General features: G+C 47.7%; 1 protein-coding gene across 1 annotated transcript; it reads right to left on the reverse strand.

Annotated features, from left to right (window-relative positions):
• Positions 1 to 3,771: 3,771 nt before the first annotated feature.
• IL2RB (interleukin 2 receptor subunit beta) lies at positions 3,772 to 16,213 on the reverse strand. Its single transcript, XM_074167509.1, is given in 10 exon segments — positions 3,772 to 4,599; positions 5,968 to 6,052; positions 7,816 to 7,912; positions 9,663 to 9,834; positions 10,259 to 10,407; positions 11,402 to 11,510; positions 12,689 to 12,794; positions 14,340 to 14,466; positions 16,127 to 16,160; positions 16,163 to 16,213. Coding segments are annotated over 10 exon segments (1,758 nt in total).
• Between the last annotated feature and the right edge of the window lie 361 nt (positions 16,214 to 16,574).

The raw sequence follows: 16,574 nt of genomic DNA on the forward strand, positions 1-16,574 counted from the left end.
ACCTTGTCTACACCACCTTCTGCTTACAGCCCTGCAGCTCCGTACGTGCCCCTTTGTTTTTCACAAAAACCAACCATGCTCCAGCTAGACCAGAGTAAATAGAATTACTGTGTCAATAAACGGTGTGGGGGGATGGGGACATGGACAACTCGACCTGGGACTGAGCTCCAGCAAGTGGCATTGACCTAGGGCTCAGCTCATTTGGGCCAGGGCTCATCTGGGCTTATTTTGGCAGCTGGGCAGGGATAGCTGCTTTCAGCTCTGCCACTGGTTCAGGTTCAGTCTGGGACTGCATGAAGACCGAAAGCCATTGCTGTAGTTACTTCGTGGTAGATTCTAGTAGGTAAACGTTATATGTGTATGAAAAGCTGCAGTGTTTCACTGGGAATGTGTCGGTGTGGTTATGCCAACTAACTCATCACTGTAATTATGCAAAACTGAGGCACACAATGACAATAAGAAATGCTTTCAGAACTGCTTGAGAGATTTAAGGAATCAGATTCTCCTTTAAAAAGCTACTTCCAGCCAAAATTTCCCCAGATAACTGGGGTCTAGCTGCATTTTTAGGCATACTTGTATGGCTTTCCCAAGCTTACAATATGAGGGCTTGCCGTAGTGAGTCAGAACCCAGCCGAGGGTATTTCCCAGTGCCAGAGACCTTACATTTTTGTATCCATCTTTCCTGGAAGGAAGCATCCTCCTTCTCTGGTGTTTTCAGCAGAACAAAAAATATAGAATCTCAATCTGATCTATCTAAGCAAGCACACCACATCTATCACCACAGGCTTTTGAATTAACCAAGGACCCAAAACCTTGATCAGATTTGACTTCAGAGGAATTCCTTTGCTGCAAGTACCCTTTACTTTCTGCTTCTCCACAGTAAAAAAAAGGAAGGGATGTGGGAGGAGGCTGAGAGTAATGTTGCCTATTTACGAAAAAAGTATCTTGGAAAGAGGGAGATGAGAGATGTCACAGCTATCTTTGCTATCTCCAGGCTTAAGATAAAGAGAGGACTTGTCTGTGGCTGTTAGCTCAGTATTTTCCACACAGTGCTGGCGTTCAGCTTTGGTTTGCCTCTGGTGCTGATGGCCACCGTTGTAGCATCTTTCTGTGGTTTTGCGAACCACACACTGGGCGTTTGCAGCAGCTTGAGAGGGGACCGCTCCCCATGTGACATTTCCAAAGAGGTCTTGGGGACCCAGTAGAGAAAGGGCCCCATATCACTGAGAGTGTTATGCCTTTGGTATTCACAACCTGAGTTACTCACATACGAGACCACATGATCTTGTCTTCCTGGAAGAAAGGTCCGGTTATCACCAGATCTGATGTTGAGCACTTCCTGCCACTGTGTGTCACACATTCACACCCAACGTGGCGGCGAATGCAGTGCGAACATCTTGCCAGCTCGAAAATTGTCAGCACTTTCACAAGTGGGGCGGAAAAATACCAAGCCAGCAGGATGGTCCTCAGGGGCCTGCAGCAGGATCACTTCCATCTCTGCTTTCTGTTTTAGGTGGCTGAGTCCCTTGGGGAGGGGAGTAGGAAGGAGGACTAAAGGTACCTTGGTCTGAGCAAAGCTTTGCCCAGTCCCCTATTTAGAAAAGCTGTTAATCCTTACCCCCACCCCAAAGGACAGAAAAACACCATAGATTCCTTAATATTTCTTTTATTTACAAATAGGCAAAGTTTTTCATTTGTACTTATCTTAGCAGCAAGAAAATTGAGAAGCTTATGAAGATCTATATTGGGACAGGACAACCATCAGTACAACTAGGAGGATCCCTGGCCCATGTAATACAGCGAGTTGTCCATTGGGGCAAGGGATTCAGTGTCTCTTCTTGCAATCCATCAGCAAAGAGGTGGACAAGCTTTGTGCTTTCTTATCTGGGAAGCTGTGGCGTCTTCCTCACCCACTGTCTCCTGGAGACAACGGAGCAGTCTATGTCTTGATGCAGGTGGTGAAGAAGCTGATGAGAGGAGAGGTATAGCTCCTCCAGCCTCTCAGCTGCAGGCAGGCTCTACTCCTTTGAGCAGCTCTTTTGAGGTGAAATCCAAGCCAGTGGGTGACCCTGTAGCTGGGATGTGTAATGACATTCAGGCTGCATAATGCGAGATCAGGTAATAGTGTAGAACCAGGACAAAGGGGAACCTCAATCCTTGTACGGACAGAAGTAGGGAAGAATTAGTTGTGGGTGATACTCACAGGGGTGACAGAAGTACCAACAAGTTCAATATCCTTGACCTTTTTGGCATAAAAACTCTAAGAAGAAATATCTTTACCACAGGGCTAGTATTTTCCTACTGCTGAATAGTCCAGAAATATGGAAGAAAGCAGACTGACATGCAGGGATGGATGTAACCAGAACAGCTTGTCTTCCTTTGCCTTGCCACTTTTCTTCTGCAGTGTGCTGCTTTTTCTCAACCCAGATCAGCAAATGCAGAGGAAAGATGATTTAAAAAAAAAAAAAAAAAAAAAAAAAAAAAAGTGGTCTTTGCTATCCCCTTTCTTTGTGAGTGGATTGAGGTTTTCTTTTCAGCAAACGTGCTGATTCGTGGGTTAGTTTTCTGGGCTCATTCACCACGTCTTTGCTGCTAATTAGGCAATGGTTTCCCTTGAGCAATGGAAGGAATGGGCAGCACCGTTGCGATGTTTTCCACTAATACACAGGATGTGGGATGAACTATTCTGCAATCAGCTTATCGTAGTCAAATAACCGTATTTTGCCAGCAGGGCAGAGAGGCTTTCGATTTCATGAAAAATATTACAGCAAGAATGGGAAATTGTGTGTGCTCTTTTTACTGCCATCATCAGACCTGGGGGAAAGAAGGAGGGGGGAGGGGATTTCCCCAGTATTTTTAACCCAATAATGGGGATTTCTTTTTACACTGCACTGCTTAGACAGCTGACATAGTTGTGGCTCTGAGCTGACCTTAGAGACTCAAGTCTAAAGCTGGATCGAGTAGCTCAGAATGTAATCTCTGATTGAAACCTGAAGTGAGGACATCACAGAAAAAATTATACCCTTGGTCAGTTAGGAGGATGTGTCTTCATCCACTCCGTCGTCAGCCTCAGCACTGACTGGTAGTGCTACTGTCCCTTGTACAAAATCTCATATCCACCTCTTCTGCCATTTCTCCCTTCCATCAGAAGTTTTTAGGCTAGGGACAAGGCAAATGGGCCATATGCCTGCTCAGCCTCAAAGCTGAGTGCTATTTTACACCAAGATACAGAGCACAAAAGTGCTGGCACAGCCTCCTAGTGGGAGCTGGGAAAGAAGAAGCAAGCTGGTGAGGTTTGTGATGGCACCTGAGTGGTGTGGGAAGGGATTTCTACAACAGCAGAGAAACAGGTTCAGTTATGAAGGTGAGTCCTTGTCGGCCTGTATGCCTAAGAATCAAGCTGCTACGTCTCCATGGTGTGTGTAGCCATTGAACAGCTTTAATGCCCCTTTATCATTCCCCATGTGTTGCTTTACTGTCCACTAGCCCAGTTCTCCGTGCAAAGCGTCCTCCACTTTCCAGTGCTCTGTTTCACTAACCTTGGGAACTAATGTTACTCATGTAGCCATCCATGATTTTACACCTTGCACATCCTATTCCTTTTCTGGTTTTGCAGCCCTTTAGATTAACTGTGTGATCCAGCCTCATTAAAGAACAGTCCCAATGCGTTTGATGCTGAAGTCACTTTTGTGTCCTGAATAGAAAAACTGTCCATCTAGCCTTCCCTGCAGAGAAGACCCTTCCTACCTGTGGTTTTCCTCCAGACAGATCCTAGGCAGAGTAATGGCTGTACTGGCTTTGGAGGTCCCTCAGAGAAAGGTAGGCACCAGTGTTTGGGACCTGGCTGGAGAAGGTTGTTCTGCATGAATCCTCATCCTGGTTTTGCCTTAGAGGTGGAGGCTGAGAGGAAGAAGAGGTAGCATGTGCTGCTGGTGTACAGGGATCAATTGGAGGGCCTGCCTTCCCACTCTCCTCTGTTACATCAATAGCATCACTGTCATGCAGGTCTGATGGGTGAGGAAAGTCAGTGTTCATCTGGCACAGAGCCTCAGCAGGTAGCAAAGCTGCTTTGTCCATCACCTTCTCATCCTGTTTCAGAATTGGTGCTGATGAGGTGCCTTCACTTGATTGGAGAGCCCCAGAAATAGCCACAGCTCGATGGGCTTCCCCTTCTGTCTCTTCCACAAAGGAGTTGTTTTGGAAGCTGTGGGTTGCCTTGATACAGTGTAGGAAATTGTGGGACAACATGGGCATGTCTTCTGCCAGTGTGCAGAACTCTGGGGAGGGGAGAGCATGGTAACACTTGCCATCCTCGCTGCCACTGCCCTCCTGGGTGAAAGGCTCATAGGTGAAGTAGACCTGACAGGGCTCAATCTCAAAGGAGTTGGGAAGGTGGAAAAAGAAGTAGCCTTGGTTGGTGAAGCAGCTGGATACAGAGTGCCCACTGGTTTCTACGGGAGGATCAGGAGTCAGGGTTCCCTTGGAAAGTAGAAACTGGGATTCCTGGTCATTCTTCTGCATCACCTCGAGCATGGAGATCTCCGGGGTTGTGCTGTTCACACAGTAGGAGGATGTGGAGAATGGGGAGGAGAGCCATTTCTGATGAGGAAGAAACACAGGAGAAAGACTGTTACACTCAAAATATAACACACAGTGAGGAACCAAAGGTTTCTTCTCCTGAGCACCCATAGCAATCAAGTGACCTTTTCTCTGTCCAAGCAAGAGTTGCCAGAGGTGGTGGGGAGGGAAGTTCACATTCATGATGTCTCATCTGCAAGATTTTCGGAGAGAGTATATCTTTCTGTCACTTTGAAATCAAGAGTGGGTCTTGGAAATTTTTTTTAAGATTTCTGGAGGGGGGGAAGGAAGATGGAGGATTAAAGGGAAAGGAAGAAAAAAAATTACAAGACCATGAGATGAAGGTGGAAACACGAAAAGCAGTACTGAAATGCGTCTCCTGCAATCTATCCCTAGGTGCTGAACAGTTTCTGATACATCTACATGGCCCTATACAACTTCTTGTCTCAAGTGCTCTTCCAGGCCCTTTGTGCCTAGGTTTCCACACTCACCATGAGTGACATCCTGCAGTGTATCATTATCCTTAAAAAAAAACTGCTTTTGATAACATCCAACTTCATTGCCTTTATGACCAGTGGAGCAATTTTTCTAGTTCTTTCTGCACTGAGAAAGTGTCTTCAGTGCCTGCTGCACACCCCCACCCCCCTACTCTGCACTCTTCCCCTGCAGCTTAAGCTTTCTAAGATTTTTTGCATGTAGGCTTTTCCAAAGCTTTGCTGTCCTCTGGACCCTCTGAAGCTTGTTTCCATCCTTAAAGTGAGATGTCCCTTGGGATCACCTCCCACATCTTGGTTCTGGCACTCCCTTTAATCCTGCACAGAATGGTAATCATCTCCTTGCAGCTGCCCATACTCATGGAGAGATTAAGGGAAGGGAGAATGCACACATAGATAAAGAAGGGAAAGAGTCAACAAGAATGCAGAAAACAGCTAAGTGCCATCCAGTGTGATGGCAATTCACATTAGGAGCAGAGGAAAGGCTCACAGTCAGGAGGAGGGGATCACAGCAGGAAATCTGGGAAGAGCTGGGCAACCTAGGGCAGGCAGGGAGGGACCGAAGTGGGGTAGAAGGGGATCTGAGAGGCCAAGTTCCCTCCCACAGGTCCCTTGTTTTCTCTCAGGCTCCCTGTTAGGGGAGCAGGGTGCTGAGGTTTGCGTGGTTTGCCGTTTCTCAGTTCTGTAATTAGTGACACTTCAGCCGAGTGTCAGGTTTTAGAAGGTCAGAAAATAAAACTTGAACAGAGAACTCAGCAGCTGGTGGTACAGGCACAATGTCATGTGTGCACATGTAGGTCTGATAACCTGCTGTCTGTCCTGGGCACGTGCAGCTGGACCTTCCTTTCGCTCATTTCTTCCTTATAACCACATGGCTCCATTCCCAGTTCCATACCTGAATGTCCCCTCCGTGAACCGAAACGAGTGGGGGAAAAAACTTCTCGGGGTCTGGGATGTGAATCTTCAGGATCTTCTTAAACCTTGAGAAAGGAGAAAGAGAAGGAGGAATGAAGCAGGGCCTGATCCCGACCAATCTGGTACCGTGGTGTGGGTGGGAGAGAACATTGCAGCTCGTGGCTACTACCCTGGTGTAGGGGAGAGGTAAAATAAGAACAAGTCTGAGGGCTCTCCTTGCTGAAAAGCAGTAGCTGAGGGATGAGGGGTAGAGAGATGAGGCAGTTAAACATTGGACAATACCCTCCCCTCAGCCTTTTCCCTAGGGAAGCACAACCAGCATTTCACTGGTTTCTTCCCTGACTTGGCCGGTCATCTTAACTTCTCCACCTGCCCCTTTAGCTCCCCCATCCTGATAACAAGCTGGGCAGGTCTCCCTTGTTTCCAAGTCCTAGATGTTGCCAGTTGCCCCTTCTTTGCTTTCCTGCCACTGCAATGACTCAGAGGACCACATGGCCTGAACAATACCATCGCTGACAAAGCTGTGCTACAACATCTGCCTGTCCTGTTAGCAGGACACTGTGTGGTATAGCATGCCTTGCACCAACCCAGTGCCCTCTGCTTTACTGGTCCAAGTGTGTTGTCATCCCGAGGCAGCACAAAGTGTTCTAATCTGCTCCTCAGTCCCCCAGAGAGGTTGGCTGATCCTGTCAGCTCTTTGCTGAAGCTTTGGTGTGGGAAGCTCTGAGGAAAAACCCTCCTGACCTCTGGAGGCAATCAGTGTACTCTCTGAAGCATCAGAATTTGCTAGTTCTTGCATATAAACTACCTTACATCACTGCAGATGCTATTTTTATTCATGCGTGTCTAATCCTTCCTTGGATCTTACCTCAACATTATCCTCTATCCAATTCCCCCAGGTTAATTATACTCTGTGGAGAAAGGAGCCCTTTTTATCTCACTCTATGCCATATAGCTAATACTTCTTCACCTTTGCATGACTCAAGGTAAAACACAGTGACCAGTGGCTTTCTCAGTATTCATCTTCCTTCAATATGCATCTCCTTCTTTCCATACAGAGTAGCCATTCCAGCCTCTGCTGCCTCATCCCTGAGAACATGTCTCCCTGCTCCCTGCCACAAACAGCAGCATTCTGCTTCTCTGCCCCTGTCCCGAGATGAAAAAACCTGAGGCCGTTTCTAACCTTGCCATGCTGACAGGTCACTCTCCGTATTATTGCACTGAGTAACCTTGTGAGATGCTTTCAGTCCTGAATAAAAGCAGTGCCTAGGTAGAAGTGCTGGGAAAGAGATCTTTAAAGCATCATGTAGATGTTTACCAGCACGTGATGAGACCCTTCAGGACCGCACAGACCAGCGAGAGGAAGAATTGTACTCCCCATTTTGGCTACGGACCAAATGTCACTATGTCATGCTGGAGTGTTCAACTGAGAAGGTAGCAGTAGCTAGGCTTGCTTGGTCCTTTCTACTGAGGGATTTCTCAACCCAAGAGGCCTTCTTTTTAAGAGGCAATTTTGGTGCATCCCTTCTAGGAACATCACTCTAACCAATGGGTAACAGAAGTGCTTAGGTGACTGTTTTGAATTCAGCCAGGACATGCCACCAGGTCACAGGAGTGCGGCACAATGCGATGATGATGGTGAAACCACATCATCTTGGGTGGTGATATATCTCCCCAGACAAATGTCAGCTTCAAAAGGTTGGGCTATAAAACATATTTTTAAGTCACTCTCTATCCTGAGTAATGCCAAGTGAAAAATAACGCTGATTTTGAGAAAAAACACAAGATACAGGAGAGGAACAAAGAAGAAAACTTGATTCTCATTTACCATTTCAGGGTCCGTAAATTAAGAAGGAAGGCAGTTCCAATGATCACAAAGATGCAAGAGCTCACTATAAGTGCTGGCAGGACCAGACGGGATGTTTCTGCAAGGTAAGAGAGAACAAGGGAGTTGCTGTGAAAATTTAGACAGGATTCTGGTAGTAGGAGCTACAGCCCTCCCATGGCAGTTCAAGCTGACCAGTGATATAAAATTGTAACATACAGGTCAGATAAATGAGTTCTGCTGTGTTGCGTAGGATGCCTTTGAGGGTTTCAGAGTCTACTTGGCATTGCTTAATAGATAATTTGTGCTGAACAGCTTGAACTCCTTCTTCATAACAGCACCACAGCTGGGGGTTGTCACAGACGAGGTGGCACAGCATACTGGTTGAAGTGCTGATCAACCCGTTTGTCTCATGGCAAAGGAAAGCAGGGAGCCCTAAAATCATCATAAGTGGGACTAGAAACTTGAAACAGCATTATGAGCCAATGGGAGAGACATGGGTCTTGGAGAAGGCAGGAGGACCAAGGATGGAGAAGGTTAGGGGACAAGAGGCCAGCTTCTTTCTTTGGAGAGGTGAAAGAAAGCTTTAGGAAGCTAGAAAGGTTATGGCTTTCCACCACATGATTTTGGTATTAGGAGAAAGAGGCTGAGTTCCCACATTGCCAGCACTGCCAGCACTCCTCAGGCTTGTCTAGCATTATCTCAAACTTTTCTTAATCTCTTTCACATATATCTCCCCAGTGCACTTTTGCTTGGTCTTGCTGTTCTGGTACCTGTCTCCTCTGCCTGCCACCCCCATGTCCTTCCACCCCTAGTACCCCTTGGTCTGGGCCTGCAGAGCTCCTCTGGAGTAGGTTTGAGGGAAAGATCAAAATAAAAGAAGGAGGAGACATTTTTAGGACATTCTTTCTTTGCCTGTCCTTGAGATGCTGCTAAGATCACTTTGTCTCCTCTGCCTCTGGTACCCTGGTTATCTTTGGGTCTTGGTTGCTATGACAACTGGTTGCGGCTGTATCCTATTCATTGACATCACACACTGTCAAAATTTGATCGCCACAGCAACACAGTGCCCTTTCTAAACATAGCTCATCTGTTTATACCAGCACCAGGCACAACAGGGAGGGGCTGAGCAGGGGCAGAGTGGGGGCGACACGAGAAGGAATAACCTCTATCTGCTTATTTTTCGGAAAAGAAATGACAGAGACTACAGCCAATGACTCACCGAAGAGACTTGCTCAGGGCACTATCTTTCAAGGCTGGAGGTGCCCTCCATGCTGTGGTTCATGGTAATAATTGATGCAAATCTCAGCAGACCTTCTTGGAAGGGACTTACATGCATGTAAGTCTCTTCTTTTCTCCATGAGACTTTGCTGGCTAGGCTCAGGTCTCCTTTGGTTCAAGAGCTGAGTGCTTTGTTTCACTGCATTTCACTGATCAATGGCTTCAATGAACTGGGACATTTTAGAAAGCTGGATTTATGTCCCTAGGTCACAGGAGCACCTGGGAAAATGCCAGTCCTGGCCACTGCTTCTGCAGGTCAGATATCTGGCCTTACTGCTCTGGGGAAGCAGTTCCTGAATTACATCTTTTGGATTTTGCCTGGCTTCTGGAAGTCAGAGGGGCTCTGTCAGGGTCAGGGTGTCTTTGCCCTTAAGCCCTGTTGAGCCAGCCTGACCTAACAGATTAGGAGGGACATATCATTTCCGATCTCTCTATTGCTCTTCGATTAACACAATCCTCCCACAAACCCATCTTCCTCCCACTTCCCAGCCTGGTTTAGCCCTTCTACCTTGTTTTCCGCAAGTGCCCTCTTTCCCCTCCAAACCAGACTGCCTGACTCTGATCCTTACGGTCATCGTGTGTCCTCCACAGTATCGTCTCACTCCAGTCGCTCCACACGCCTTTGTAGGTACTTGAGCCACTTGGCCTTGCACGGACAGCTGCCTCGTATTTCAAGTTGGGGGAGAGGCACTCAAACACCACCCACATCTGGTCCTGCACAATGGTGAAGTTCTTTGCCTCCTGGAAGAAGGATAAAATAAGAGCACCATAAACACCCTGCCATGGCTTACAGCCTCATGTACCCATCTCTTCCAAGGCCCTTAGAAAGGACCTGTCTCAGATCCCTACACCTCAAGCACTGCTTGTTCACCCTGGAGGAAAATTCTTCTTCTGTTTGATTTTTTCACCCCTTTCAGGTCTGTCCCACAGCTGTCTGGATTTCTTTGTGACAGCAACAAGTGAAATAGGGTTCCTGTCTGTCTCCACGTCACCACAAAACACTGGCATCAGGTGATGCAGATAAAAGGGTGAGGGGGTGTCATCCACTCTCCAGCTTCACCAAAACTGGTTTCGTCCTGAGAGGAGGCCCAGGAGCAAGTTGGGTGACGTAAAGGAGACTGGGATTCGTACAGTGACAGGTCCCAGTACCTCACTCTGTACTCACCTCCCAGGACTGTCTTGTGTTTCGGTACCGCACTTGAAATTCCCGCTCCCCATCCAAATAGTGAGAGGAAATATTCAGGCTCCACGTTAAGTTGTAGGTGTTTTCAGTTTTGCTAATCAGCTGAAGGTTTCCTGGAGGCCTCAGCTTTACTGAAAAGAGAGAAGGAGCAGGGCTAATACCTCTGCACTCTCTGTCCTTAACAGGGCTCCACCGCAAAGCCCATTGCAGCAGGGTTGGTGTCTTGGCTGTGCTCACAGAGTCCAGCCAGCCACGGCCACGTGAAACAGTGAGTCCCCCCTCTCTGTTCCCCCTTCTTCCCCACTGTTACTGAAGGCAAAAGGCCTGTTGTCAACTGACCACATTAAAGGCAGCTCCTCCTGTGAGCCTGTGACAGTGGCCCCTGCAGTCAGTGCAATCAATCCCACATGGCCATGTATCCTGTCTTGTAGGGGTGATCCACAAGGCAATTGTACAGACAGGAATGGAGCATGGGTGGGGAGACAGCTGCTTCCCAGTGTCTCTTTCAGAGACCTACAGCCACAGGGGATGAAGTTACACAGACTGTCTAGGCTGATCCTTCCCAACCCCTGACTCCAGCCATGCCTTTTTATGCCTCACCTTGCGGCAGCTCTACGGAACGTCTCCGTGAGTCAGGTAAATTCACACATCCAGCAAAAAAAATGACCCAAGCAGATGTTTTTCTGCTGGATCAGTGAGTTGAATCATTCCAGCAAAGACTGATGCATGCCAAAGCTGGCTTAAAGGGGGGTGGAATCACATATCTGGTAGGAGGGGCAAGGGAAGAGCAGCAAGACTTTCCCTCTTTCTTGCAGCATGAATGTTTCAGGAAGTCAGCTGAGCTGTTATTGCCTGTTTGAAGGCAGAAGTCCTAGAACAAAGCACTCTCATTTAACAGTGTCCCAGATACAGGACAGGATAGGAAGTGACTGGCATGACACTGCATGTAAGAGGTGCAAGTGGCAGGAGTCAACGTGGTTCATCTGTGCTGGTTTGTAGCAAGGGGCAAGGAAAAGACACAAGTCTAAAATCATCCATGGGTGTTGCATAGGGGTTGGATGGGGAAGAGAAACTAGTTAGAAACTTACGGGGAAACTTCAGACTGCAAGACAGATGAGTACTCACTATTTTCAAGTGGACTGAAATCTTCTATTTGCACAGGTATAGACCTATTCTCGCCAGTGTGGCAATGGACAGACAGGGTAAGACGGTCTGCAGTGGTGAAGCATTGAGCCTGCAAGGAAAATCTACCGTTAGTGACACTAAAGCCTCATCAATAAGCATTCATATTTCTAAGCATTGCCTATGTGTAAGAGGTTTAGGGATACTTGACAATAAATATGGACGATATTTGTGGCTGAAAGTATAAGTCTCAGTAGTGAGGGAGGAACCAAAGTTTTATACTTCGTTAGACTGGATTTTTTTTTCTTCATTGGCAAGAAGGGCACAAAATATTGTGATATGAGAGTTTGCTAGGATTGCTGTATGTGCTAAGCAGGAAGAAAGTTACTTGCTATGAGTGTCATTTATTAAGAAAAAATATTTTTACTAAAACATTTTGTGTTCATTGGTAAGACTGAGATGACATTAGTATTAAATATTACTCTTGAATGCAGTAATACTAAACGGCCATATATATCAGGCACTATTAAATAAGCAATAGGGAAATGAGCTTGATTAGAAAGAAAAGATTCTGGAGCTGTTTACCAGCCCTGCAATTTGTCTTTGCACATGATGTGCAAATGTAAGAAAGTTTGTCTGTCATTAGAACTGGTTGTGACTTTATCAATAAGGAGAATTAGGTCATATTTGGATGGGCTTTTTTTCTGAAAACACAGGGACTACAGTAACTCTGAATATGACTGAAGGAAGCACATAATGAGTCTAAAAAAAGAATGATTTAAATAAAGAATAATAGCTAGAGGATTTGCATCAGCATTAACTCCAGTGATGTGTTGTTGTTGCATCTTGCATTTGATACATCTAACCAGACTTCATAGGATTTAATGTTCTGGAAAATGGCACTGATCTCTTTAAGGAAAACAAGGTCAAGAGGTGACCTTAGACCTGATGATGATGTCCATCCCTCCTCAGAGGAAACGATTAGACCCAAACCCAGGTAACTGGGACATGGGACACTGCATATGATCTGTCTGTCCTGCACCTCTTCCACATGTGTCAGGACAGCATGGCCCAGCTCACAATGAAACCAATCCCTCCTGCAGGGGAATCCACAGGGGCGATGCATATCAACAACACACAACATCAAGACCAACTCCAGAACTGGAGTCAGGGATTAGGTTTGGGCTTTTTGTACTGCTCCTGGGTGTCACACTGTTTATACATCCCAAATCAACACACAAATCCTTTCCACCTTCTCATTAACCAGGGCATCCCAGACAAATTACTCACATTACTGTTTTTGCTGAAGGTCTTGATGCATCTCCTCGATCTGGTCATGTGTTCTGCCTTGAGTAATTCACAGTGCTCCTTGAATATTTCAGGTGAGCGAAACAACCTGTGTTTTAAGCAGGAGAACTCCAGAGATCTGGGGAGGCTTTTTGTATTTAGTCAAAATTTATGTAACACTAAAGGCCTTTCAAAGCATTTTGCATCCTACCATATTTGCTGAACAGGTTAGAGCAAGGATGTAATCCCACTTTCTCTCCCCACTGCATCACTCAGACAAATTTTATGTGCTGGCACATGGAGTGTCAATGCATCCCAGTTATTTCAAGCCAAAGATACCAATAGGTTTTCAGTTTCCAAGTCTTCACAAAACCCTCTTGCTACCTTCTCTGCTTCCTGATGATATCAGAGAGCATGCAAAGCCCAACCACACCTGCTGTCCACAACAGCACCAACATGGCCCTGGAAGACAGGGTCCTGTTTCAGCTCCTCTAGGGTTTACAGGTCTCCTTCAAGCCACTGACAGTCCTGTAGGATTTCAGATACCAGGTGAGATGCATCTTCTGAACCAGGTCACGTCCCAGTCAACCAGAACCGTACATCACAGTGGGCAGTGCTATACCATGACCTCTATTCTGCTCTGACAAGTGTGGCTGGACAGACTAAGCTGAGCTATGACACAGGGTGTGACAGGGTGGGAGAGCATCCCTGGGGTTCCAGCTGAAGGGGTATCAGACTGAGCTGCCTGCTCCTGCTGTGAGGTCCGATCAAGCCTAGGACTTGCTGATGGTGGGGAGAGGTGGTGTCCTAGAGCCCTGGTCAAGCAATGGCACAGTTCCAAATCCAGCCCAAATTCCAGCCCCAGTCTCAGTGATTCACACCCATGGAGCGAAATAACATTTTGGCTTTCTAGGTCCATGCACCAAGGCTCGGAATATATTTGCCCATCTCACCCCATTGGAGATGCCTCTGTGACAGTCACAAGCAACCCACCCACTGCTAGAATCACACTGAGCCTCTCCTTATGACAGGCACCCAGGGAAGCCCTGGGGTAGGGTGGTAAGTCTTTTGGCTGGAGATGTCATTTTGGAGACCGCAGAGACTCAGCCAGCCCCCACTGCGGTGCTGGCCACACACCTACCTCTCTGCGGGAGACGTGTAGGAGATGAAAACATCATAAACTGAGAAAGACGAACGGGCCAGGGGAGGTGAGGGGAACAATATTTATCTTCATTTATTGTTACTCGGGGTGCAACATCCCAGCTCATCCTGGCAATGAGCAAATGTCCCTTGTATAACTTCAATTCCACCGTCCTCCACCCCAGTCTCTATACATCCTCCTTTTCCACTGAAAAAGCCATTCAGTCCAGAGGGTGGCTACCAAGGAAGAGGGATTTTTTGGAAAATGAAGCAGAGGCAGAGCTATGGAGCTGGAAGGTGGGCTGTGCTAGACAGTTTGGGACCGTCAGATGACAGACACTGAGCAGTGGCTAGCATCATAGCCTGCATGGACAGTTCGAGACAAAGCCCCGCAGCTCTGTGACCCCACTACACCTGGCCTGAGGAAGGGGAGTCTACATTTTTTTAAAGTGGTAAACTATCCAGGACACTTCATTCAAAACATTGTCTTTCCTCACCCTCTCCAGTGACCCACCTGTTATAAAAAGGAAACTTCGATGAAATCTCCAGCTGGCATGGTGCTTCAAGCAGGTCCCTGCTTGGGCTCCAGTCGCAGAAGAGGGCTGCACGCGAGTCATACCAACAAGCGAGGCTGGAGGCACCTGCCAGCAGAGAAGAGACGGACAGCAAAGTGGCTGAATTAACAGTGATTTTTGGCATTAACCATCACCCCAGACAATTCTGCCCTATCCCAAACTACAGACGGATGACTCTGCTGGATCACTGTCTCCAAATAAGAAAGGCAGAGCACCTTATTTCTCTATGTCCTTGGAGGTTGATGTGCTCATAAGAGACCTGTAACTATTGCAGCCTCCTCTTGGCTGTATGTTACAACAGGAGCATCGCACAGCAACACACCGTGGCGTACACACTCCTCTGACTGACCCCCCTCCCTGCTCGCCCAGCTGGCACGGGTGAAGGGAATCACTTCTTACCTTGTGCCGAGTCTGCTGCCCGTGAGAGAAGCGTGAGGCTGAACAGCCAAAAGTGACACAGAAGCAGCAAAGAGGGCTTCATCTGTAATGGTGGTGACACACTAAAAGAGACAAGACACCCCCCCAACATAGCTCAGCAATGCAAATTAGGAAGATGTCATCTCACAGGAGGCATGCTCAAAGCCAGTGCCAATCTTCCAGGCTCAGAAACTTATACCCTTTTCCCTCAGCACCTCACGGTTTTCCTGCCTTAGGTCCTTTCCTCAGCACTGAAACCACTCGCAGTGCAACACAGACAGGCTGTTTGCAGGAGTAATGCCTTCTGGAAATGTGTGTGTGAGTGCACAGCACTCCGCGGGTGTCGTTTCAGGCTGCCTGCTGACTCAGGTAGAGAGTGCTGCCTTGGTTGTGCGCGGCTTGTGCTTTGAAGAGCTTCTTTTTTTGGTAAGGCTGAAATAACTAGGTGCTTGCTGAGTAAGAGGGGTCTCTGGCTGCAACTGACAAAAGTTAGTTGCGGAGCTCAGCGCTTAGAAGGTAGATTTTGAATGGCTTGTTTGGGAAAGAGGAGGAAATCAGGGAGAAGAAGAAGTTTACCAGGTCCTGCAATATCATAAAATATTACATAGTCATGCAGAAACCATGCACCATCCTCGCCAAGTAGACCCTGCACTGCCTTGGAAGGAGTCACACTTTTAGGTGTGACAGGCAGAAAATTTGGCCTTTGTAATTAGGAAACTGCATCACCTCTCATCCACCCGTGGCAGCCAGGGAAACTCCTTGTCCTACAAAGTCTGTACAGCCATGCTCCATATTAGACAGACTGGGCTTACAGGCTTCTCATCCAAGCCTCCCCCTCTTGCCATCCACCTGGACACCCATACCTCAAGGTCTGCCTCTGCCCATAGGAGAAGAGACCACCCTCACCTCTCAGCAAGCCTGGAACCCAGGCAAAGCTGAGCAAAACAAGACAGAGTCCCGCTGGAGCCTGCTGGGACTGCCAGGGGAGCGGGAAGAGAGGGTTTATAAAGGGCTGGTATGAGGCATAACATCGATTCCCATTGAGATAAAAGATTAGGTTCAGAGGAACTAAGACATGACGACAATGCATTAACAGACAACAGGGAGAGAAAGAGAGAGAAAGAAAGCAGGCAGTGTGGTTGTGAGATGTGGGGTATGATTTGAGAGGACTGTGGATAGACAGAGAGATAAATATGTGCTCAGCCCTCCCCAATGGAGAGATTCAGTTTGTCAGACCGAAACTCCTTCCAAGACGCTTTTCAGATCAGCCACCCCTGTGTGGGAGAGAACTGGCATCACCCCCTTTTACCTTCCAGCTCCAGGCACCACGCAGTCCAGACGAAGGGAGTCCCCGGGCACCAGGTGGTGGGGTTGGATGGAAGCAGGTGCTGGACATGAAACAGGGAGGGAAACAGGGATAGGGGAAAGGGAGAGGGATGGAGGTGGAGATCCTAGCTCAGTCCATGTCCAGGTGTCAGCTAGCGCTGCTGGCACAAGAGAGAGATGCCTGCAGCCCGGCGGTTCTGCTGCGGAGCCGTTCCTCTCGTACGTACACGGTCTCTCCGTGTCTTCTCCCTCTCACCTTTGCACAGGAAGCTGCCGCTTGCTTGCCTTGTCAGACTGAGACGAGGCCCCGAAGTATCGAAAAGGCTAGCGAGGCCGAGAATAAAAAGCCCCAAACCACGTCCTACTTCCTGCTGGTAAAGCAATAGGTGCAGAAACAAGGGTGGAGGGATCAGGTGTTAGCTTGCAGTGTT

The sequence above is a fragment of the Numenius arquata genome, chromosome 2 (assembly GCF_964106895.1).
Source record: "Numenius arquata chromosome 2, bNumArq3.hap1.1, whole genome shotgun sequence".
NCBI lineage: Eukaryota > Metazoa > Chordata > Aves > Charadriiformes > Scolopacidae > Numenius > Numenius arquata.